General features: G+C 37.1%; 1 protein-coding gene and 1 long non-coding RNA gene across 3 annotated transcripts in view; one reads left to right on the plus strand and one right to left on the minus strand.

The window, feature by feature from the left end:
- The window catches only part of Tbc1d8b (TBC1 domain family member 8B), an 81,195-nt gene extending 56,174 nt beyond the window's left edge, over positions 1-25,021 (plus strand). Inside the window, exons 14-21 of one of the 2 annotated variants that reach the window (XM_059251613.1) lie at positions 156-254; positions 8,491-8,559; positions 8,716-8,956; positions 10,981-11,046; positions 12,833-12,916; positions 19,129-19,185; positions 21,101-21,198; positions 22,553-25,021. In XM_059251613.1, coding sequence (XP_059107596.1) covers positions 156-254; positions 8,491-8,559; positions 8,716-8,956; positions 10,981-11,046; positions 12,833-12,916; positions 19,129-19,185; positions 21,101-21,198; positions 22,553-22,945 — 1,107 coding nt within the window. In that variant the 3' untranslated portion in view covers positions 22,946-25,021. The remainder of the gene's footprint in view (positions 1-155; positions 255-8,490; positions 8,560-8,715; positions 8,957-10,980; positions 11,047-12,832; positions 12,917-19,128; positions 19,186-21,100; positions 21,199-22,552) is intronic. The other variant, XM_059251612.1, reaches the window with a different exon arrangement.
- On the minus strand, positions 93-25,625 carry LOC131900255 (uncharacterized). Its single transcript, XR_009376173.1, has 3 exons — positions 25,415-25,625; positions 22,649-22,837; positions 93-227 (listed from the first exon to the last, which is right to left on the minus strand). It is a non-coding gene; the product is annotated as an uncharacterized LOC131900255 (long non-coding RNA).
- Positions 25,626-26,540: the final 915 nt, after the last annotated feature.

The following is a 26,540-nucleotide window of genomic DNA, read 5'->3' on the forward strand; positions in this document are numbered from 1 at the left end:
AAAACTTAGATGGCAATGTTCAAAGTCACTGAACAGATCAGGAAAATAGTTAGAAATAGAATCAAGGCCTCAGAGAATTGAGTCTGGTGAAATTCAGTTGTAAGAGAAGTAGATGTTTATTATGAATTAGTATCCACTGAAATCATTTCTTGCAGAAATATGGTAGTATTCGCTATGAAGATATCCATAGCATGCGCTGTCGAAATAGGTTGTATGTGATACAGACCCTGGAGGAAACAACAAAACAGAATGTGGTGAGTATACATACACCCTGTGGGGGAAACCCTGAAGTAACTTTTCTTTAACTTCCTTTAAAGTTAACCTGCCACGTGAATAAAATGAAAGAGATAAACTTTAGAGCTAGGTTCTTGCCTTCGCTTGCCTAGTTGTGAGTTTTTAGAGAGAAATGTTGTTTTCTTATGGCTGAATGATTGTGTTTATTTCAACATGTTTTATATTATTTGACCTTCAACTGTACTGTGAAGCAGTACTGAATGCTACAGTGTAGGCATTTGAGCAACAAACATTTGTGGCCTGCAGCTTCAGTAAGAATAGCTTGGGCTGGAGAGATGGCTCAGTGATTAAGAACATGTACTGCTCTTCCCGAGAAACCGAGTTTGGTTCCTAGCACCCATATCCAGCAGCTCATAACTGCCTATAGCTCCAGCTGCAGTGAGTCCAGCCCCCTCTTCTGGCTTCCCCAGGCATTGCACTCAAATGTGCTCAAACCCACAGATAGACATATACACGTAATTAAAAATCAAAATAAAAAAATAGCTGACCCTCATAACAGCAAATGCTTCTAATAAATATTATTTCTCTGTCATACCTAAAGGAAAATTAAAAGTGTATAAAACGAAATTCACTCTTAAAATATTTCTATGGTTCCATAGGTAACTGCTAATATTGGTTTCCTCTGGTCAGTGAGATGAATAGATCACTGATCCCAAGGGGAAGAATTTTACTTTGCTGTTTATATTGTTCTACACTGTTTGATTTTTTATCATTATGATTTATTGTTTTATAAACCTCCTCACTTAAAAACTGGGTCCTCTGTCAGGCGGTGCTGGTGCATGCCTTTAATCCCAGCACTTGGGAGGCAGAGGCAGGTGAGTTCCAGGACAGCCGGGGCTGTTACACAAAGAAACCCTATCTCTAAAAAGAAAAAAAAAACTGGGTCCTCAGAGATGCAATCTAGGAAGATTAGCATTTCTGAAGACTCTAGGTTTAGATTTCAAGTAAATAATTCAGTAATGTTACTGTAATATAGGGCGGAGAACCTCTGTTTTTGTTTCTAAATATTAACTTAAAATATTGGTTACATATGTTTATCACAAATAATTCAAGCATTAAAGAAACATAAAAATGAAGTTTCCTTACTCCACAAGTAACTATCTTAAAATGTTGGTAGGGGGAGGAAATATAGATTTTTAAAAATGAGATCACACCGGATGGAGCAGTGGTGGCACATGCCTTGAATCCCAGCACTCAGGAGGCAGAGGCAGGTGGATCTTTGTGAGTTCGAGGCCAGCCTGGTCTACAGAGCAAGATCCAGGAAAGGTGCAAAACTACACAGAGAAACTCTGTCTCGAAAAAAAAAATGAGATCACACATTATACCAGTCATTCAAATATATAATGATCATTGCATATAATTAGATCTAACTCATTCTTTTCAGTGCACAAAGTAGTATACCATGATATAATTAATTCTTCAAGAATTTCTTACAGTGTATTTTAATCATGTTCATTCCCCTCCACCAACTCCTCCCAGATTCTCCCAACCTCCCTATCCACTCAACTTCATGATCCGTCTCTTTTAAACCCACTGAGTCCAGTTTTTTGGGCTGAGTATTACTGGGAATGGAGCTTGCCCTGGAGTACAGTCAATACACTAGAAAATTGCCATTGCCTCTCTCAATAGTCATCAAATGCTAGCCTCTCAGCTAGGAGGATTTTGTGCCTACCTCCCCTCCTACATGCTGGGGTTTTGCCTGCTTTGAGCTTGTATAGGTCTTGTGTATACTATCGTAATCACTATGAGTTAATATGTGCACCTTCCCTGTGGTATCTGAAAAACAGTTTCCATGAAGTTATCCATGATCTTTGACTCTTACACTCTTTCTGTCCCCTCTTCTGCATAGATATCTAAGTCTTGTAAGGCAGGTGTGATATAGACATCCCACTTAGGGCTGAACACTGCAAAGTCTCTTATTCTCTACCCATTGACTAGTTGTAGGTTTCTATATTAATTGCTGTCTAATGCAAGAAGCAGCTTTTCTTTCATTTTTTATTTATTTAAAAATTTTCATTTTACATACCAACCTCAGTTCCCCCTTTTCTCCCAGGCCCACCCCTCATCCCATCCTCATCCCATCCCATCAAGTCTACTCCCACTTTTATCCCAGGGTACTTTTGAGGAGGGAGAAGTGAGAAATATTTAGATAGAAAGATAGAGGTGAGAGAGACAGATAGAAACACAGGATAGCTTGGGAGGGCCTGGATCTTTATCCACTGGCCCAGAACTTTATTCAAAAGGGCTTTTTATAACAATGCCAAGGGGTGAGGTAAAAGACACCTGATACATAGGTCCATAGTCTAGTCATCCTCTTATGCAGTCCTGCTTATAAATCAAGCTCAGATCTCACTAGGAAACCTCTGTGGGCTCCCACACCTATCCCTTCCTCAGAGAGGGTAAGGCCACACATAGGGAATCAACAAAGTCTGGCATGTCAAGTTAAAGCAGGACCAAGCCCCTCCACCCTGCATCAAGGCTGAGCAAGGTATCCCTCCATATGGAATAGGTTCAAAAAGCCAGTTCATGTACCTGGGATAAGTCTTGGTCCCACTGCCAGGGACCCCACAAACAGATCAAGCCACACAACTGTCACCCACATTCAGAGGGCATAGTTCGGTCCCATGCAGGTTCCCCAGCTGTCAGTCCAGAGTCCATGAGGTCCCACTAACTCGGATCAGCTGTCTCTGTGGATTTCACCATCATGATCTTGACTCCCACCCCCTTGCTCCTATAATCCCTCCTCCCTGTCTTCAACTGAACTCCAGGAGCGCAGCCCAATGCTTGGTTGTGGATCTCTGCATCTGCTTCTATCAATTACTGGATGAAGGCTCTCTGATGACAATTAGGGTAGTCTCCAATCTGATTACAGGAGAAGGCCAGTTCAGGCACCCTCTCCTCTATTGCTAGAGTCTTACCTGGGGTCATCCTTGTGGATTCCTGGGAATTTCCCTAGCACCAGGTCTCCCTCTATCAAAATATCTCTTTCATTGCTCTCCATACCCTCCCCTCCTGCCAGTTTACCCAGGAGAGCTTAACTATTTCCCCTTCCTGGGGCAATCCATGTGTGTCCCTCTTAGGGTCCTCCTTGTTACCTAGCTTCTCTAGGGTTGTTGGTTGTAGCCTGATTATCCTTTGCTTTGCATCTACTATCCACTCATGAGTGAGTACATACTGTGTTTATCTTTCTGGGTCTGGGTTACCTCACTCAGGATGATTTTTTCTAGTTCCATCCATTTGCCTGCAAATTTCATGATGTCATTTTTTGGGGTTTTTTGTTTTGTTTTGTTTTTACCACTGAGTAATATTCCATTGTGTAAATGTACCGCATTTTCTTTATCCATTCTTTGGTTGAAGGACATCTAGGTTGTTTCCAGGTTCTGGCTATTATGAATAATGCTAAGAAGCAGCTTTTCTAATGAGGCTTGAGTGGTGCACTGATATGTGGGTGCAGCAATAAGTTGTTAGGAATCATTTTATTGCTGTGTTCATTTAACAGAATAATAACAGATTCTCCCCTAAGACTTATGACATATACAGCCACAGATTCTTGGCCTCCTTCAAAGTATCAGTTATGGGTTCCATCTTGTGGTGGTCCTTAAATCTGAGAAAAATGTCGTTAGTCACTGTTGCACCAATGGGCATATCTTACTAGGCAGAGTTCTCAAGTGGATGTGACTAAAGATGTGTAGCACTTTCCAGGACCAGCTAGATTTGTCCATGTTCTGTGACTCAGGTATGTGCTGAGTTCAGCCATAGGGTCTTACTATCAAGAGGATAACCAATCTATTTTTTTAAATATTTGCTATTGATGCACACTTAAAATTTTTCCATTTTTTGTTCTTATAAACTATACTTCAGGTAAATGCTCCTATTCATATATTCTTTTTTTCTATTTTTTTACATTTGTGTGTGTGTGTGTGTGTGTGTGTGTGTGTGTGTGTGTATGTGTGTGTGAACACATACATGCACATGTAGAGATCAGAAAACAGCATGCACAAATAGATTCTGTCCCTTCCACTGTGTGTGAGTTTCAGGAATCCAACTCAGGTCATTAGGTTTGGTGGTGAGCACCTTTATCCACTGAGTCATCTCACCAAGATTTCTATAAGATATATTCCTGGAAGTAGAAGCTGAGTCACAGGGTGTCCTTATGTAAAATTTGACAGATCTTGCCAAATTATCCTCCAAAAGATTTGCACCAAATTATAATAACAAACAGTGTATAAGAATATCCTTCTGAGCCAGGTGGTCGTGCCACACGCCTTTAATCCCAGCACTCGGGAAGCAGAGGCAGGTGGATCTCTGTGAGTTTGAGGCCAGCCTGGACTACAGAGTGAGTTCCAGGAAAGGCTCCAAAGCTACACAGAGAAACCCTGTCTCGAAAAAACAAAACAAAACCAAAAAAAGAATATCCTTTTCTCCACAGTTTACCACTAGGTATTAAAATATTCAGTTGGTCCTAATTTGGTAGATAAATATCAAATGTCATTTTACGTTTCATTTTACTGCTTGTATATTTTTTAGCCTTTTCATTTCTTGGTTGCCTGGTTGTAGCCTTTGTCCATTTTCTATGAGATCATCTTTTTATCCGTGGTGTATAAGATCTCATCGAATATAGTAGTAGTATTCCTTTGACAATTGTATTTGTAACCTAATAGTTCTCCTTGTTGTCATTCGTGGTTTTTATGTCTATCAGAGTATACAAATTACAGAGGTTTACATAGTCAAGTCTTTCCTTTTTGTTACATAATGGCTGGTTTTCATTTAAAACTTAGTCTTTCTCTAGCTAAAATTATACAAATTATAAAAGTACCTAGTTGTTACAAGCTCACAGTACTGATGTTGGTTTTTATTTTAACATTTAATATTTTAACATTTAACATACAGGTTAATATACCTCGAGGATTTTGTTATATATGATGTTAATATTTTCCAAATAAAATCATTCATTGAAAACTACTAAATGGTCTATTCTTACTGTATTATACTTTTTCATATTCTGAATTCTTATATATATATGTAGGAGCACTTCTTTATTTTACTTTTTGTTATTGAAACTATGTCATATATTTGAATTACTGTACCTTTATAGTACCTTTTGAAATTTGGTGAGACTTTAAATTTTTCTTTTTAATATCCATTGTAGTTAGGTGACTTTTTGGATGTCCTTTGGCAAGCATTTGTAGTTTTCATCCAGTACATTGTCCTAGTTAGGAACGCCATGACCATAAGCAGCTTGAGGAAAGGCTTTATTTCTCTTACATTTCCATATTAGAGTCCATCACCCAAGGAAGTCAGGGCAGGGACCTGAAGGAGGAAGAAGCTCATACAGCTTCCATAGAAGAGTACTGCATACCAGCTTGGTCCTCATGGTTTGCTCAGCCTTCTTTCTTCTAGAACCCAGGGGTATTTCCACCTACAGTAGGCTATACTCTCCCCCATCAATCACTAATTAAGAAAATGCCTTAGAGGCTTGCCTGCCTACAGCATGACTGTATGGAGAAATTTTCTCAATTACGGTTCCCTCCTCTCTAATAACTTTAGATTGTGTCAAGTTGAAATAAAGCTAAGCCACACATAGGCCTTAAATATTTCATTAATTTTTTTCATAATTCATTTTGTGACTAAAATGAATGAGGATTTTTTTCTTTACATTTTCCAGTTACTTATTTGTGTAAGTGCAAAAGCTCTTGATTTGGGTTTCTTGCATTTTGTTGTGGTCACAACACTGGCTGACTGATTGTACCATCTTATACTGACTTTTTTTGGTGTCCTAAATAGAGAGTGTATAATTTCCAGTGCTAAGATTTTTGACCCTTCCTAATAAGTATGCTTCTTTTCTTTTGTGTGTATATTACCTTATGATCTTGAAATCTTGAAGAAATATTGAATAATAACAGTAGAAGTGGGCCTTTTAGTCTTATTTCTAAATTTAATAGAGATGCCTCTCATATTTTATTGCTATTGATTTTGGAAGGATGTCCTTTATTAAACTAAGGAAGTTTTATTAAGTTTCTGGGTTGAAAGGATTAAGATAAAGCTCAGTAGTAGAGTGCTTGTACACAGAGTTCTAACTGAAATGGAAACAATTCTTTTTAAAAATTAATAGTGAGTTAATTTTTTAAATTATCAAAAGTTAACTTTGATAGAATGACTTTCATATCTTGAGATTATATGCCTTTTTACTTTATTAATATAGTAAATTTTATTAAAGAATTATTTGAATTCCAGAAACAGAAGAAACATTGCCAAATTCTTTCTATGAGGCCACAAACACCCTGATACCCAAACCACACAAAGACCCAACAAAGAAAGAGAATTACAGACTAATTTCACTCATGAACATATATGCAAAATACTCAATAAAATACTGACGAACCAAATCCAAGAACACATCAAAAAGATCATCCACCATGACTAAGTAGGCTTCATCCCAGAGATGCAGAGATGGTTCAACATATGAAAATCTATCAATGCAATACATCATATAAACAAACTGAAAGAAAAAAACCCCAAATGATCATCTCATTAGACGCTGAAAAAGCCTTTGACAAAATCCAATACCCCTTCACGATAAAAATCTTGGAAAGATCAGGGATACAAGGAACATTCCTAAACATACAATATACAGCAAGCCAGTTGCCAGCATCAAATTAAATGGAGATAAACAAGAAAAGGCATTTTTTCTTTTATTTTTAAATTTTATATAAGAGATTTTCTAGTCGTTTTACATATCAACCACGGATTCCCCCAGTCCACCCCCATTCCCACCTCCTCCAAGGCAAGTTCTCCCCTGGGGAGTCAGCCCAGCCTGGTAGATTCAGAAGAAAAGGCATTTTTTTTTTGGTTTTTTCGAGACAGGGTTTCTCTGTGTAGCTTTGCGCCTTTCCTGGGACTCACTTGGTAGCCCAGGCTGGCCTCGAACTCACAGAGATCCGCCTGCCTCTGCCTCCCGAGTGCTGGGATTAAAGGCGCGCACCACCACCGCCTGGCCAAGAAAAGGCATTTTTAAATGAACCTTTTGGCTATAATATCTATTCATGTTCTATTTTGATAATTTGACTAAATAGTTTAGCAAGGTTCTCTGCATCTGTGTTAAAATTACATTGATTTCAGAATTTCTTTTGCTTTTTTAGGGACATGGTCTCAGTGTATATCTCTAGCTGGCCTAGAGCTGGTTATGTAGACCAGACTGCCCTGAAACTTAGAGAGCTGCCTAATTTTGCCTCCCAAGTATTAAGATCAAAGGTGTGCGCCACCATGCCCAGTTAAGAATTTCTTTTTTTGTGAATACTAATTTTTATATCAATTTTGCTTATGTTACATAATAGATTTTGTAGTAAACCCCTGTTTTCTATGCTCTGAAATACTTTAGAGTTAACCATTATTAGAAAGCTTGAGAAAACAAGCCTAGAAATCCTTTAAAGTATGCCGATGTCTGGCGATAGTAGCTCTTTGGTTACCATTTCTGTTCTATCTATTCAAATTGTTTGCAAATTGAGTTAATTTTGGTGACATGTTTCCCAAGGGAATTATCTATTTTATCTCAATTTTCATATATATTTGCATAACACTTTGGAGTTCATTTAATAGATATTAAATGCTGCATTCTGTATGATGGACACCTTAGTGACTTCTCTATCCATCTTTATATGTTATCCTTTTTAATTTCGTGTTACATTTATTCATTGGAGGGGTGGACTCATGTGCCATAGCATCCATGTGGAAGCCAGAGTACAAATTATGACATTTGGTTCTCTCTCTCTACATGGGTCCCTGGGACTGAACTCAGGTCATCAGTCTTGGTAGCAAGTACCTTTATGCACTGAGCCATTTTTGTCAGCCCATATACTATACCCTTCTTCTCACTGATGTTTATTTATGATATCTTTTATCACACCAAGATCTATTTTACTTTTTCAATTAATTGACAAAGTATTAATAAATAGTCTAACACTATATAATGATAGTACACTAAAGTCAAGTAGGAATTATATCAGAAACACAAGATTAATTCAATAGTTTAAAAAAAATCAAGAAATAACTTGGCAGTTGTTAATAAAGCTGCAATAGAAGTTGATACGTAGGTTTAAAAAAAAGAAAATATCTTCTTGTAGAGGAAAACTTCAAGTGAGTTCAAAGACTTCTTAAAATGAAATGTTACAGTCTAAATTGCTTTTAATCTTTTTAAAGTTGCGTGTTGTATCACAAGATGTGAAAATGAATCTTCAGGAATTGGATGAACTTTATGTCATTTTTAAGGTACGGTTGTTCCTCTTTAATGAAGACTAATCTTTTAGCAGAATTTTATTGTAATTACTGTTAAATATTTTTTAAGTTTTAACAGACATATTTAGAAAAACATCTTTTACTTTTTTTCTAATTTAATGACTTTCCTTTTTGATTTGTTTTTCATAGAAAGAGCTGTTTATATCTTGTTATTGGTATTTGAGTTGTCCAGGATTGAAGCATCATGACCCCAGCCTGTCATATTTGGAACAATATCAGATTGACTGCCAGCAGTTCAGAGTGTTGTATCACTTATTGAGTCCCTGGGCTCACTCTGCAAACAGAGACTCGCTAGCCTTATGGACATTCAGATTATTGGATGAAAACTCTGATTGCCTTATAAACTTCAAAGAATTCTCCTCTGCAATTGGTAGGCTGATGCCCTTCAACTTTCTTTTTTTTTTTTTTTTTTTTTTTTTTTTGGTTTTTCGAGACAGGGTTTCTCTGTGTAGCTCCTTTCCTGGAACTCACTTGGTAGCCCAGGCTGACCTCGAACTCACAGAGATCCGCCTGGCTCTGCCTCCCAAGTGCTAGGATTAAAGGCATGCGCCACCACCACCCGGCTGCCCTTCAACTTTCTAAAGCAAAACATAAATATCTTCTCTATCCCCGCAAAATATTCCCTACCACACAAAAATATTTTATACTAGTGCCTATTACTGCTAGTTTAGGCAGATTATTTCACTTTGGATTACATTGTCTTCAGGTTTAGTAATTACGAGGCTTTTAAAAAATGTGTTTGCTGCTAAACCTGTGCATATTGACCTCTTTTATGATTTATTTTTATTTTCTGTGCATTGAAGTTTTGCCTACATGAATGAGGATGTTGGATCACTTGGAACTAGAGCTACAGACAGTTGTGAGCCACCATGTGGGTGCTGGGGATTGAACCCAGGTCCTCTGGAAGAGCATTCAGTGTTCTTAACCACTGAGCTATCTCTTAACCCCACATATTAATTTCTTTTTGCCCCAACCCTCTCAAAGAAGCAAGCTGTTAGATGTGGATGGTTTAATGGTTTAACAGGAAGGAAAAGAATATCCAGGATTTTTTCACACCAGATAGATAGATGCAATAGAAGGATTTCCCCCTTGGGTAAAAATCTAACCACATGGCCTAGATAAGTGATACAGAAATACTAAACAAATGAGTTGTGCCTATAGTCGCTATGTTATAGATTTTGTTCCCTTTTTTTCATACCCCCAGCAATGATTTCTTTTCACAGATTATCTAGAAGAGCAGTTCTTTCCTCAAATGAATCGTAAGGCCTCATTCAAAAAGAAAGGGGAAATATGAGGTTGGGAGAAAGGAGCTAGTGAAGAAAGGATGCTATTCCCCTAGTGGAGTATTTCAGTTATGTGCTTGAAAGAGAAGATCTTACTGATTGAGTAGTTAACTGTTAGCTTAAGAAACATTATGTTAGGCCGGGCGGTGGTGGCGCACGCCTTTAGTCCCAGCACTAGAGAGGCAGAGCCAGGCGGATCTCTATGAGTTCGAGGCCAGCCTGGGCTACCAAGTGAGTTCCAGGAAAGGTGCAAAGCTACACAGAGAAACCCTGTCTCGAAAAACCAAAAAAAAAAAAAAAAAAAAAAAAAAAGAAAAAAGAAACATTATGTTGCCGGGCGTTGGTGGTGCACACCTTTAATCCCAGCACTTAGGAGGCAGAGCCAGGTGGATCTCTGTGAGTTCAAGGCCAGCCTGGTCTACAGAGTGAGATCCAGGACAGGCACCAAAACTATACAGAGAAACCCTGTCTCGAAAAAACCAAAATAAATAAATAAAGAAAGAAAGAAAGAAAGAAAGAAAGAAAGAAAGAAAGAAAGAAAGAGAAAGAAAGAAAGAGAAAGAAAGAAAGAGAAAGAAAGAAAGAGAAAGAAAGAAAGAGAAAGAAAGAAAGAAAGAAAGAAAGAAAGAAAGAAAGAAAGAAAGAAAGAAAGAAAGAAAGAAAGAAAGACCATGTTGCTGGGTGGTGGTGGCGCACGCCTTTAATCCCAGCACTCAGGAGGCAGAGGCAGGTGGAGCTCTGTGAGTTCGAGGCCAGCCTGGTCTACAAAGTTAGTTACAGAATAGCTAGTGCTGTTACATAGAGAAACCCTGTCTTGAAAAGCCAAGAAAAAAAGGAGAGGAAAGAGAGGGAGAGAGGGAGGGAGGGAAGCAAGCAAAGGAAGGAAAGGAAGGAAGGAAAAAGGGAAGGAAAGGAAAGGGAAGGGAAAGGAAAAGGAAGGGAAGGGGAAAAAGGAAGGGAAAGGGAAGGGAAGGAAGAAAAGAAAGAAGGAAAGAAAGAAAGACCATGTTTTGATCCTAATTCCTGGCTACTGTCTGTATCTTAATCACTTTGGTTGGAATTGGTTGAATGTGTAGATACATGAGTTTTCTAACTGAATTTTGTTGAACAGATGTAATGTACAATGGAAGTTTTACTGAGAAGCTTAAGCTGCTTTTTAAACTGCATATTCCTCCAGGTAAGAATTTAACAGTCTTTAATGGTATATATTAAGAGTTCATTCCATTGTAACAGGCATCGTGGCACATATAATTTCATTTTAATAAATAAAACAATCTTTCACATAATATAAGTTATTGTTTCATTGTGGCCATCAAGTAATATTACAAGTATTTTTGCTGGTGTAGATATAGATATAGAGGGAATGAAATCTATTGAAGAGATTCTGTATATAACAGGTGGATCCTCAGTTTCCTGTTAGTAGGCAATCATTTATTTATATATGTATGTATAGATGTATGCCATTTGAGATAGGGTCTCAGTGTATATCCCAGACTGACTTCAGCCTCAGAAGTACAAGGATAACAGGCATGTGCCACCATGTTCTGCTAGCTATCTCTTAAATGATAGCTTATACAAGAAATTCTGTGTCATTGAAATATTGAGATAATGTTGAATTTCTGCCATCATTGTCATTAGGATAAAGATTCACTTTAGGCAGATTACTATACTTGCAGGTGGGTACAAATTAGCATGTGCTATGTCACAACATTCACTGGACACCCAATGTCAACCTTAGGCCTCCTCATGCATGCATGGGCTCACACATAAAATATATTTTATATGCAGTCTCTTATTTTAGCCTCATAATTTCTGAAAGATTTTATTATCCTTCCAGTTTTTACAGAAAGGAGACTGAGGGTTGGGGAGGTTCAACTATGTGCCAAATATCACATAGTTAATATGAGATCCATCTGACTCCAGAGTTCTTTTTCCTGTTCTATGATACTTCTTCAAAGTCACCATGCTCTTCCAGTTTTCATAATTTTTTTCACTGTCCTTAAGACTATTTCCCAACACATCCCTACTCTGAAAATATTGTGAAAAGTAGCTTGTATTTGGTAATTCATAAAATCGAATAGCACCTCATAATTTGTCTAAGGCTCTCCCTGGCTCCATTTTAAAGCTTTTTTTTTAAAAGGCTTTTCAGGTTAGCAAGGAATCATTATTTATCAGACCAAAAAACTAAAGCCATCTTTAATCCTTCAGACCCAAATCACAAACACAGCATTAAAGACAAAAGACAAACCACATAATAATTGAATTATAACAATAAATTTGATTAGATTACTTTACCATTTGAATATTTAAATTGTCCATTTCGTACATTGTTGGCAGAGGGATTGAAAGTAGGAATATGAAATAGGATGAAATATGAACTAGGAAACACTGTGTTTCTGTTGAATAGCAGTGGGGAAACAGTACAACACTCAGCTTCATGTTTTCCTTGTTAGTGCAGGAGTTTTAAGCATGTTTTATGTTTTAAGATTTCATGTTCAAACATAATCTAAATATCAGATTTTCTTCTTTCAATTCATAGTGACTCTCAGAAAACTACTAAAAAGCAAGTAGGTTACCCATGCTCCTATAGATGGCCCTTGGCATCAAATGGCCTCAGTGGGTTTTATAAAAGAGCCCATGAAATTAGAAGGGAATAATGGTAGTGGAAGAGAGATTGCAGGGAAGGAAATGGGGGGATGGATTTGATCAAATATAGTATATACATATATGAAGTTCTTAAGCAATAAAAAAGAAGAAAAGCAAGTAAGAGAAATCCTAGAACTCAAAGTGATCAAATGTTCATTTGGTACACGACAGAGCAGAGCAATGTTATTTCCGCATTTCTGTATGTGCACATATCTTAAACACTTCATCTAACGTATACTCTTCAGTTTGTCTGGGTGGAAGAACCACTTCTCTGTCCTTCATTGTTAGTAAATGTGATTTGGGTTATATGCTTTCAGCTTATACTGAGGTGGTGTCTAAGACTTCTTCAAAGGGCGATGAGCTTTCAACAGAAGAATTATTTTACTTCAGCCAGCTCCAGGGTAAATATTGATTGAAACTTTTTTTTTTTTTTGCTTACCATGCAACAAAACCTTTATTAACATTTTTAACAGAGGTTCAGCTATTACTGAAACTTGTAATTTCTAAACTTAAATTGGGGCAAATGGCTATAGTGCAGAGTAATGCCATCATTGCCCACTGGGAATGCAGACTGAAGAATTAATAGCCACCCCTATGTAACTGAATTTGTGTTGTTTTGAGGTGAGTCTCAGACTTGTCTCAAACTCTTGGGCTGCAGTAATCATCCTGCCTCAGTCTCCCAGGTAGATAGGACTATGGGCATCTTGATGATTGGCTACTTGTGGAGATCTTCTTGAATTAAAGTAACTTTACCTTTCACTTTTTGATACTACAATAGCAGTTAGGGTAGTCCATAAATATTTGACTGACTAGACTGTGTTTAATAATTTTTATTTTTTTGAAATCGCTTATTATTTAAAAGAAAGTATATATATTTTTGTTTTTAATTATATTAAAGAAATTTCTAGTCTGTATCAGACCATTTTTTCTTTCCTTTTTTTATTATTAAGAAATTCTCTATTCATTTTACATACCAACCACAGATCCCCATCTCCTTCCTCCTCCTGTCCCCCAGCCTTTCCCCCATTCCCCATTCTCACCTCGTCCAAGGCAAGGCCTCCCATGGGGAGTCAGCAGAACCTGGTACATTCAGTTGAGGCAGGTCCAAGCCCCTACAACTGCACCAAGGCTGTGCGAGGTGTCCCACCATAGGCACTGGGCTCCAAAATGCCGGCTCATGCACCAGAGACGGATCCCAATCCCACTGCCAGGGGGCCCCCTAAACAGTTCAAGCTAAACAACTGTCTTGCCTATGCAGAGGGCCTAGTCCAGTCCCATGGGGGCTTCACAGCTATTGGTCCACATCTATTGATCATGAGTTCCCACTAGTTTAGCCTGGTCGTCTCTATATGTTTCCCCATCATGATCTTGATGTCCCTTGTCATAGAATCCCTCCTCTCTCATGAACTGGACCCCTGGAGCTCAGCCTAGCGCCTGGCTGTGGATTTCTGCATCTGCTTCCATCAGTTACTAGAAGAAGGCTTTATGATGACAGTTAGGGTATTCACTAATCTGATTATTGGGGTAAGCCAATTTAGGCACCCTCTCCACTATTGCTAGTAGTCTAAGGTGGGGTCATCCTTGTGAATTCCTGGGAACTTCCTTAGCACCCTGTTTCTGCCTATTCCCATGATGTCTTCATTTATCATGGTATCTCTTTCCTTGCTCTCCCACTCTGTCCCTATTCCAGCTTGAACCTCTCATTCCCTCATGTTCTCATTCCCCATCTCCAACCCTCTATTGCCCCCCTCACCCCCATGTTTGCTCATGGAGATCTCATCTATTTCCCCTTCACAGGGCGATCCATGCATCCCTTTAGGGTCCTCCTTGTTAGTTAGCTTCTCTGGAGCTGTGGGTTATAGTCTGGTTATCCTTTGCTTTACATCTAATATCCATTTATGAGTGTGTACATACCATGTTTGTCCTTGTTAGTCTGGGTTATCTCACTCAGGATGATATTTTCTAGTTGCATCCATTTGCCTGCAAATTTCATAATGTCATCGTTTTTTGCTGCTGAGTAGTACTCCATTGTGTATATGTGCCACATTTTCTTTATCTATTCTTTGGTTGAGGAGCATCTAGGTTGTTTCCAGATTCTGGATATTACAAATGATGCTGCTATGAACATTTTTGAGCATGTGTCCTTGTGGTATGACCTTATTGACCATGTCCTTTGCCCTACAAAAGCTTCTCAGTTTCAGGAGGTTCCATTTATTAATTGTTGCTCAGTGTCTGTGCTACTGGTGTTATATTTAGGAAGTGGATTTTGTCAAAGGTTTTTTCAGCATCTAACAAGATGATCATGTGGTTTATTTCTTTCAGTTTGTTTATATGTTGTATTGCATTGACAGATTTTCATATGTTGAACCATCCTTGCATCCCTGGGGTGAAGCCTACTTGGTCATGGTGGATAATTTTTTGATGTGTTCTTGGATTCGGTTTGCCAGTATTTTTGAGTATTTTTGCATCAATGTTCATGAGGGAGATTGATCTGTAATTCTCTTTCTCTGTTGCATATTTGTGTGGTTTGGGTATCAGGGTAACTATAGCCTCATAAAAAGAGTTTGATAATGTTTCTTCTGTTTTATTGTGTGGAACAATTTGAAGAGTGTTGGTATTAGCTCTCCGTTGAAATTCTGGTAGAATTCTAACTGAAACCATCTGGTCCTGGGCTTTTTTTGGTTGGGAGACTTTTAATGACTGTTTCTATTTCCTTAGGAGTTATTGGTCTGTTTAAATTGTTTATCTAGTCTTGATTTAAAAACTTTGGTATATGGTACCTATCCAGCAAATTGTCCATTTCTTTTAGATTTTCCACTTTTGTGAAGTACAGGTTTTTGAAGTATGACCTGATGATTCTCTGGATTTCCTCATTCTTTGTTGTTATGTGTCCCTTTTCATTTCTGATTTTGTCAATTTGGATGCTCTGTCTCTGCCTTTAGGTTAGTTTGGATAAGGGCTTGTCTATCTTGTTGATTTTCTCAAAGAACCAACTTTGTTTCATTGATTCTTTGTATTGTTCTCTTTGTTTCTATTTTATTGATTTCAGCCCTCAATTTGATTATTTCGTGGCGTCTATTCCTCCTGGTTGAGTTTGCTTCTTTTTGTTCTAGAGCTTTCAGGTGTGCTGTTAAGTAAGTCGCTAGTGTGAGATTTCTTCATCTTCTTTATGTGGGCATTTAGTGCTATGACTTTTCCTCTTAGCACTGCTTTCATGGTGTCCCATAAGTTTGGGTATGTTGTACATTCATTTTCATTGAATTCTAGGAAATCTTTAATTTCTTTATTTATTCCTTGGCCCATTGGTGATTCAGTTGGCATTATTCAGTTTCAATTAGTTTGTAGGCTTTCTATAATTTTTTTCATTGTTGAAATCTAATTTTAAGCCATGGTGATCTGATGAAATACAGGAAGTTATTCCATTTGTGTGTGTGTGTGTGTGTGTGTGTGTGTGTGTGTGTGTGTGTGTATCTGTTGAGATTTGCTTTGTGACCGAGCATGTGGTCAGTTTTAGAGAAGGTTCCATGGTGTGCTGAGAAGAAGGTATATTCTTTTGTGGTAGGGTGGAATGTTCTCTAGATATCTATTAAGTCCATTTGATTCATAATATCTGTTAGTTCCCTTATTTCTCTGTTAAGTTTCTGTCTGGCAGATCTGTCCATTGGAGTGAGTGGGGTGTTGAAGTCTCCCACTACTAAAGTGTGGGGTTTGATGTGTGATTTAAGCTTTAGTAATTTTTCTTTTACAAGTGTGGGTGTGCTTGTATTTGGGACATAAATGTTCAGAATTGAGACTTCATCTTGGTGGATTTTTCCTATGATAAATATGTGATGTCCTTCCTGATCTCTTTTGATTGATTTTAGTTTCAAGTCTATTTTGTTAGATATTAAGATTGCTACATCAGCTTGCTTCTTAAGTCCATTTGATTGGAAAGTCTTTTCCCAGCCTTTTACTCTGAGGTAGTGTCTGTCTTTGAAGTTGAGGTGTGTTTCTTGTATGCAGCATAATGATGGATCCTGTTTTTGTATCCATTCTGTTAGCCCGTGTCTTCGTATAGGCGAATTGAGTCCATTGATATTAAGGGATATTAATGACCAGTGATTGTTAATTCCCATTATTTTTTGGTGGTAGTGTTGTGTGTTTTCCTTCTTTGGTATTTATTGGTGTGGGATTATCTATTCCCTGTGTTTTCATGGGTGCATCTAACTTCCTTAGGTTGAATTTTTCCTTCTAGAGCTTTCTGTAGGGCTAGATTTGTGTATAGGTAATGTTTATATCTGGTTTTATCATGGAATACTTTGTTTACTCCGTCTATGGCGATTGAGAGTTTTGCCGGGTATAATAGTCTGGGTTGGTATTCATGGTCTCTTATTGTCTGCATAACATCTGTCCAGGACCTTCTGGCTTTCAGAGTCTCCATTGAGAAGTTAGGTATTATTCTGATGGGTCTGCCTTTATATGTTACTTGGCCTTTTTCCTTTGCAGCTCTTAATATTTTTTTCTTTATTCTTTGTGTTTAGTGGTTTGATTATTATGTGGCGAGCTGACTTTTTTTTTTTTTTTGATCCAGTCTATTTGGTATTCTGTAAGCTTCTTGTGTCTTCGTAGGCATTTCCTTCTTTAGATTGGGAAAGTTTTCTTCTATGATTTTGTTGAATATATTTTCTGTGCCTTTGAGCTGGTATTCTTTTCCTTCTTCTATCCCTATTATTCTTAGGTTTGGTCTTTTTATGGTGTCCCAGATTTCCTGGATGTTTTGTTTTATGACTTTGTTGGCTTTAATGTTTTCTTTGACTGATGAATCTATTTCTTCTATCATATCTTGAATGCCAGAGATTCTCTCTTCCATCTCTTGCATTCTGTTGGTTATGCTTGCATCTGTAGTTCTTGTTTGTTTACTCAGATTTTCCATTTCCTGTATTCCCTCAGTTTGTGTCTCCTTTATTGTCTCTATTTCAGTTTTCAAATCTTGAACTGTTTCCTTCACCTGTTTAATTGCCTTTTCTTGTTTTGTTTTTTTTTTTTTTTTTTTTTGGCTTTCTTTAAGGGATTTATTGATTTCTTCCAATTTTTTATTTGTCTTTTCCTCGATTTCTTTAAGAGATTTTTTCTTTTCCTCTTTAAAGGCCTCTATCATTGTCTTAAAGTCATTTTTAAGGTTTATTTCTTCTGCTTCTTCTCGGTTGGGATGTTCAGGTCTTGCTGATGTAGAACCACTAGTTTCTGGTGGTGCCATATTGGTCTTTATGTTGTTGACTGTGTTTTTGCACTGGCATCTACCCTTCTCTTCCTCCACTCAGTGCAAGTGGTATCTGTGTCTGAGGGAGCCTCTCTTGGTCCAATCGATACCCTTGGTCCAATCAGAGCTCTTGGTCCAATCAGTGATGGTGGACTCTGTCTCAGGGAACAGCTGTGGTCTTGAAGGGTGGGTGGGTGGGTTTAAGGGGTGGGGCTTGTAGGTTACAGGGCCTGGTGGGGGATGGTGGTAGTCCAGGCTGCCTGCAGGAGACCTGCCTGCTGGCCTAAAACTGGGACTACAATGAGTGGTGGTGTAGGGGCACAGGGTTGTGCCCCTGGGCCCAAAGCCTAGAGGCTTGGGTGATTGGTTATGAGAGCAAAGACTCACCTCTTAGTCCAATCAGTACTGGCAGACTCTGTCTCAGGGAGCAGCTGCAGTCTTGGAGGGTGGGTGGGTTTGGGGGGGGGGCTTGTCTGTATCAGACCATTTTTATGTTTTAATAAAGGACAATGAAGCTGATAGAATCATCAATGATTTGTAAACCATAGCTTTTGTTTAAATAGTGAATACTTATAAATCAAGTGTAAGATACAAGAATGAATCTGCTTTTCGCACATAAATTGGAAGTGATACATGCTTGTGTGTGTCTTTTCATTCATTTTCATAGGTATGTGGTCTTACAGAGAAAATTTATGTGACTATTTGTTTACTACATATAAAATGGGAATTACAAATCCTCAAAAACCATCTATTTAAGTCTGCCCACTTTATGTAGAAGAGCACTGAGTACAGAAAGAAGTGAATTGTGCAGAGTTTCACAATGAGTTGTTGCCTTACTTGGGATGCGTGGCTTGTTCTTCAGACTCCCATTATGTGTGGGGCTTTCTTCCCAGTAATAAATCTTATATTTTATATTATGTGCATTGGTGTTTTGCCATAGGTGTCAGGTCCCCTGAAACTGGAGTTACAGACAGGTGTGAGCTGCCATGTGGGAGCTGGGAATTGAACTTGGGTCCTCTGGAAGAACAAGCCAGTGCTCTTAACCCCTGAGCCATCTCTCTAGCCCCATTTTTTATATTTTATTTTTACTAATAAATCTTAATTTGAATGAAGAAACTATCACTCAGAAGCAAATACTTAAATTTGATGTATTGCCCTCTAGAATTTTTTAACATTAATATACAGTGTTCTTTTCTTTTTCTATGAATATTTTAGAATACTTTGCATTCTAATGTCAGGAGGTCAGGTCACATAAAATTGCTTTGGTGGGTCAAAAAATAGTAAGTGCTTATAAGTATACAAAATATTAGTTTTCTTTGGAAAAGATACTTTTTTAACATTTTACAATATGCAGTTGTCCTCTTTCCCCTTTAGTTTCCAAGCATGCAGATGCGAAGGAAACAGAATCAGGAAAAAATACCCCTGAAAAAGGTACTGTGATAAAAATCTGGGACTATCATTCAATTTATTAAATTTTTAATTCTATAAATAGTGATAGCTATAACAGGGGAGGAGGTAGAGTTCTTTAAAGGCTATAGATTTGTCCTGATATGGTTTTTAGTTACATCATGTTACTATAACAATTTATTATTTCTTCTTGTGATACTTACATCTCAGACATTATAAAAATTTAACAGTAAATGATCCATATTAATTTTTATTATTTTAAAGATTTTATTTTAATTACAAAAATAATAGGTAATCTTTGTGGCAGAAATTCAGACAGCATATAGGCTTTCTTACCCCCACACCAACCCAGTCAGAAGTAAAGACTGTAAACATTTTTGGCTATATTCATTCACACTTGTTTCTTTGTATACATAAACATATTTAGACATCTCTCCTTTTAAAATATCTATAAACACTGTTCTACTGGGTGCTATTTTTATTTTGTAATATATCATGGATAATTTTCCATCTCTATTCATTTTGATCTTCCTTTTGACTTTTAAAGGGAACAGAACATTTCATGATTTGGTTGCAACATAATTTGTTTCAATTACCAGCTCAATACTGATGGACATTTAAGATGTTTCCAATTTTTTTTCATTGCAAGCTGTGATGCCAAAAAAAAATTAAACATGTAAATTTCAGGATAATTTAAGAAAAGTTTCTTTAAAATGAGATAAATGCAGAGGAGTATAAAAACATCGAATAAAGTAGTATGTACACTTGATATTTTGATAGAGACTATGAAATTATTCATTTAAAGCTCATCATTCTACACTTTAAAACATTTAGTTAAAAATAATTACTGAGGATTGTATTGGCTATTTTTTTTACTCTTTTGGGTCTTTGGGGGCCCTCTACCCATCTCGCAAATATATACACAGAGGCATATTGTTTCTTATGAATGCCAGTCCTTAGCTTGGCTTGTTTCTAACCAGCTTTTCTTAAATTATCCCAACTACGTTTTGCCTCTGGGCTTTTTATCTTTCTCTAGTCTATATACCTTTAAGTCTTACTCCATGGCTTGCTGTGTAGCTAGGTGGCTGGTCCCTGGAGTCCTCCTTCTTCTCCTTCTCTCATTCCTTGATCTTCTCTTCCCAGATTTCTCCTCCTATGTATTCTCTCTGCCTGCCAGCCCTGCCTGTCCTTTCTCCTGCCTAGCTACTTGCCATTTAGCTCTTTATTGGACTAATCAGGTGTTATAGATAGGCAAAGTAACACAGCTTCCCACATAAATAAATGCAACATAAAAATGCAACACATCTTTGCATCATTAAACAAATGTTCCACAGCATAAACAAATATAACACATCTTCAACTAATATTCCATGACAGAAGATCTAGTTGAACATAACTCCTCCAGTATTTTATGCAGTTTTCATGAAAATTTAAATAAGAATTGCAAGGTCACACAAATATCATCTTGACTGAACCCTTTAAACAAATGAATCAATAAGTAGTGTTTTCAATTTTTGAAAAGAGCCACCATTAACCACTTTCAGATATACATATGAAGAACTTGATATAGAAAAGATTAAGCATAGAAGGATGTATGAATATGACTATATGACATACATGACAACATTAATTGTCATGTAGTCATACTCATATACTCATGTAGATCTAAATACATCATTTTACACCCCCCCCCCTCTTTTTCTGTATTTTTGCTATTTCCCAAGCTTCTCAAAGTGAAAGTTTTGGTCTAAGTGGAAGTGGAGAATGTATTCTGAAAGCCCATGAGTGAGATCAAAGCTAAATTCAGATTATATCCTGGACTGAAAGAGATGGGCTCTTTTATGTCAGAGAAATAGCTCTCAATTTTAGTTATTCTTTTTGAGATTTTGGGAAATATTATAAGTTGTTCATTATAAAATTGCTTGTTTCTTTCATTCAGGCAAAGGAAAAATTGATATTCAAGCCTATTTAAGTCAATGGCAAGATGAGCTTCTTAAAAAAGAAGAAAACATTAAAGATTTACCAAGAATGAATCAGGTATAGAATTTTCCAAGTGAAAATTCTTAAATTTTTTTTGTTAATATGAGTGCATGAAGCCCATGGTTCAGTCACCAATACCACAAAAGAAAGGGAAAGAACTTACATACTATTACAAAAATAATTAAATAATCTAGAGGTTATCATCTTGATAAGATTCAGCTAATCGTGAAAGATGTGAACAAATTTTGAATTATTTTATACCTTAAACATTTAAATGTATTTAGTGTTTCTATAGAAACTTTTGTATATATGACATATCTCAACATTCAATATATACATGTATTAAGTAGTCATTTAGTTAGTGCCTACCCGATGTCAAATCTATTGCTAGTTACTAAGAAATTACTAAGAGAAATTTCACTTTAATCCCCAATGATCTTGTATTTGCACTGCATAGGCGATAGTAAGCACTAGTGTAGACATTATTTAAATTGATCTCTTTCTTAGACATTGCCCACATGTTCTTATAGTCTTAAAAGAAAGGCTCGTTGATGCAGATACTGAAGTTCCCTGGAACTTTACCAAAATGAAACTATCAAGTAGCTAAGAGGGTCTTAATGGACTTTCCAGTTTGAGAGTAAAATAAATGCTTTATAAAATAAACCAATTTGGGATATTTATTCTAAAATCATTATAAATGAACAGAACTATAAAAGGAAGGAGTAAAGCATTTTACATTATATTTTATGAGTCATATTATTTGTACCTGTTTTATGTACATACAAACTTGTAAGGTTGGGTGGCTGAATTGGGGAACTCTTGGATTTGAATAACTTTTAAACTGACAGGTATTTTCTAGGAATATCTAAAATTATCTGGGGGAAGTTAGCAAAGTAACTAGATTCTCTTAACTTTGTCCCATTATCTGCCTTTAAAAACATCCAAAGGGCTTTCTTAGAGTTCTTGCACTCCTAGTTAGGTCCCAAAGTCATTCCTCCCTAATATTAACTCATCTTAGCTTAGTGTCCATTGTCGCCCTTTGGTATCAAATGGAAGTCCTTAATCCTTTTCTTAAAATTGATTGATGAGAATTACATGGATGAAAATATGGAAGTTTGCATAATCAAAATTATCGCCCAACAGTAACTAATACTGTCAAGTCAACAGCCAAGAATTAGTGTGGATGTAATATTCTTCAATTTGACAACGTGTGAGAGGGCTTAAATGAAATGTTCTTCCATGGTTCATCCTTAGCTTCCTAGAGCAAAGCTATATCATGGAATTAGTCTTCAGTTCTATGGTGAAGGTTACATATTATAAATTTTTCACAGGATTCTATCCATTTCTAAGTTCCATTTATATTTACTAAGTCTAACGTTAAGATGTTGTATTTCCAACTTGTGTCTTCTAGTCACAATTTATTCAGTTTTCAAAGACCCTGTATAATTTATTTCATGAGGACCCTGAAGAAGAGTCACTCTATCAAGCCATTGCTATTGTTACCAACCTTTTGCTCAGGATGGAAGAAGTTGGAAGGAAACTCCATAGCCCCACATCATCAGCCAAAGGATTCTCCAGGACAGCCGGTGATTCTGGACCCAGTGAGGGGAATGCAGAGAGCAATGTGGAGAAAGATCCTTCTTCTCCCAGGGAAGAACATCAGTGGTCTTTTGCATTCGAACAGATTCTTGCTTCCCTGTTAAATGAACCAGCCTTGGTGAGGTTTTTTGAGAGACCCTTAGATTTAAAAGCCAAGCTAGAGAATGTGAAAAGCTCCCAGTTAAGATCTAGAACCAAGTTGTAAATCTCTGCCATTGTCAGGTTCCTGTACTATCAGCTTGATTCCTGGGAATACTTCTCAGGGATATATTGCATTACTTATGTGCTTGAAGGCAAAAAAAAAAGAAAGGAAGAAAAAGAAAAAGAAAGAAAGAGTCTCAGAAGCACAATGATTCATTCCTTTGTATTAATTGCAGTTAAAAAGAAAACTCTCCCACTGTGTCACAAGATCGACAGCTCAGTGGAACCACCAGAGGGCACCACCATATCACTTTAGTGAGTCAGTTACAAATGTGTGCTGCTGCTCTTTCCATATTGCTGCTTTTTCCAAAGGTGGTGATGTGTTTATTAGTAGTACTGTTTTGGCATATTGGTAAACTTGGTTTCGAATTGCCCCAGTCCTGTAAAAACACATTAGAAAACTGGGCTTTAGAACTGTAGCCTTATCTAGGAAATTGCCCATTTAGGGCCTTGGTTTCCAAGTTATGTAACTGGAAGTTTATTAACTTTTAAAACTTAATTTTCTTCAACACAGTAATATATGATTTTTTAAAGCAACTTCTGAATTCTCTGTTCTTGAAGGATTCAGAGTTTGCTGGTTCACACTACTAACTCTATTACTGATAAACACAAATCAAGAAGTCTAAATTCTGAGCTGATATAAAGAAAAACATCATTGGATTTAGACTTAAATAGAATAAAGCCAGCATTTTGAAAAAGTTAATAAACAGTTCAGTTGACTATATAGCTCTTTCATATACAATCAGACACAAATAAAAAATCTTTAGAGTACTGTTGTTTGTGCCATTTGTCTCAGAATGGCTTGTGATTGCTTGTGTCCCGGCCTTATATTTTGAATTTTCATCACTTGTGTTTTAATTTATAGTAGGTACTGTGGAACAGTTACACTAAGACTGAATTGCTTTATTAGTCTGGCAAGCACATGAAGTATAGTTCACATGTTCTCACTAAGGTACTATGTAGAATTGCCAGCATCTACCTAAAAAGGTTTGACTCTGTGACTTAGATGAGTGATTTTTACATACTTTATGCTTCTTCTAGGTCAGACATTACACGATAATCCATTTAAATATATATGGACTTTGATAGCACTTTAAAAAAAATCAAACCACGTGGACCTGTCCTGTCTTCTGCCATTTCTAACAAGAGTAATTTGTGGGGCAGAAATCACCCTGAGGAGCTTCTGTCTTCACACTAGACTTTGATTTCAAGCCCTCTGACTTGGCTAGAAGCAAAAAAAATGAAGGGTAGACCTCCTTTATGGTGACCAAGGAAGTCTCCCTGTTTGGGAAGGAACTGATGTGATCAGCCTTGGGCAAGAATGTATTGTGAATACAACCTAGCACAGAGGGCTATGTCATGGAGCATATATTCTTTTCAATGAAAAACACTTTTCAAGTTGAGTCCTTAAAAATTCCTAAGTTGGATTTGGCCAAATACTGGTAGCATCTTTAAGATTTGATTATGCTGTCTTTTCAAGGAAATGACTACTTTAAAGAGATAATTTAGAACTAAGCCTTTCTGCTGTGATTCAGAATTTATTTGCTAAAATACGTCCCAATTTTCAATCTTAGTTAATAGTTTATATGTGAACCGTCACATCTGTTATTATGTAATGATTGTTAAATTATACGACAATAGCTCTAGAAAAACATATGGACCATGCTTATATACAAAGGAACTGTTATACACACTTTGTTGAATATTTTGTCAGTTGTATTTACAAGAAATCCTTTCTTAAAGAATATGTTGTTAATTTTTGATATTTTAAAGTCAGAATAGTGAAGATTACTGAATATTGTATTTTAGCCTAGACTAATTAAAAAATAAATACTTAAAAGAGATTTTTGAGTTTCAAGAAGATTATAAATGAAGGTTAACAAGACAATGTATTTTCTGAGTCTGCAAGAGAGATGAGCTAAACACATTATAGTTTTATAGCTGCTGCCTTGTTAAGCAAATGAGTTGTTCCTAATATTCAAAATATTTTGTTGTGTCAAACTGGACCAGTGTGTTATGCCTTTTACATTAAATGTTATAAAGTGACTTTGTCTTTATACTTATAAAACTAAGTATTAAAATCTATTATATTAAATATGAAAATGTTTATTTAAAAGGTGAATGTCATTTATTACGAATTTTACTTGCACACAGCTAAAATGTCATCGAGGATGTCCTTTCTACATCAGTTTAGAGTCTAGTTGCAAGAAAATTAGAATTTATTCTCAGTTAGTTGAGGCAAGAAACTGTTTCTTACTGGATATTAAGTGGCTTGTGTCATTATTAGAAGGACGAACTTAGTGAAACTTTCAAAATAAGATCCAAGGCCACAGCACTCCCAGGATACCAGGAAAGCTGCTGATTCTCCTATGATTAGGAAACTGCATACATTACTGCTCCTGCTACCTCTGAAACCATGATCCATCTGCAAATCAATGCCAAGCTCCTTGTCCCTCAGCGCCCGTGCACTCACGACTAAATTGCAGTAGAGCAGCCAAACATCTTCATAGTCATCTTCAGCAGCAGAGATGTCGGAAGCACAGGGTCCACTTTGCTTCTGCCAGCCAAGCCTCAGAAGTCCAGAATCATAATTGTAAAGGAGCGTGGGAAATGTACTTTTAGCTTCTGAAGTACAGGAAACACTTCAATAGACTGGACTAGATATTGAGAATTGTGTGAGGGTTTTTTTTCTCCTTCTGTTGCTGCATAATGAATTAGTACAATACACACTTATTATCTCACCATTTTAGTATGTCACGACTAGGGGCTCAGCCTAACTAGGTCCTCTGGGTAGGATTAAAAGGCTATGACCAAGGTATAATCAAGACTGGTTCTAAGGTAAAGGTTCAACTGGAAGAGAATCTACTTCCAAGTTGACTATGTCCTTTATGTCTAGGTCTGAAAGCATAGCCTCTTGTAGATGGCCACCCTCAGCTCCTAAAGACCTCACACAATCCCTAGCATTTACCTTTATCATCTATAGGTCTTACCACTCGGGCTTTTCCAACATGGTTTTCATCGTGTCAGAAAAGATAGCCTCTAGAGTGAGTATGCCAGAAAGAGTGTCTTATATGTGACATAATCCCAATAGCTGTACCCCTATCTTTGCCATATGCTTTTGATTAAAAACAAGTAACCAGTTCTACCTATGCTCAAGGGGAGAAGATTGCATAAAAACATGAAGACCAGCAGGCAGAGATAATGAGAGGTGCCCCTAGAGTGTTAGAATCGACCTGCCGCCAGTACTGATCTGTGTCATTGTCTATATTTTCTGCTGCATTCACTGTGCAGAACACTGTAATAGCAGCAGCAGCCGTCCCTGCCCATCATCACATAAACCTTCCTCCTATGAGCACAAGTCCACCAATCTCTCCTAAAGGAAGCTCTAAGTCTCTATCAGTTGCTTGAATCCACCCCCATGGCTGATGTTCATTCCCCTTTGTTCTTCCTCAATCCAATCTTGATATGTAAACTAAATTATAAAGTTAATATCAATTGATACAAAACAGTAGGAGGACAGACTATTGAAGGAAATTGATTATGGTGTATAAATAGATACCTAAAAGAGATGTAGAAAGTGGGTGGCTCCTGCAGTCCTC

Source organism: Peromyscus eremicus, chromosome X (genome assembly GCF_949786415.1).
Source record: "Peromyscus eremicus chromosome X, PerEre_H2_v1, whole genome shotgun sequence".
Taxonomy (NCBI): Eukaryota; Metazoa; Chordata; class Mammalia; order Rodentia; family Cricetidae; genus Peromyscus; species Peromyscus eremicus.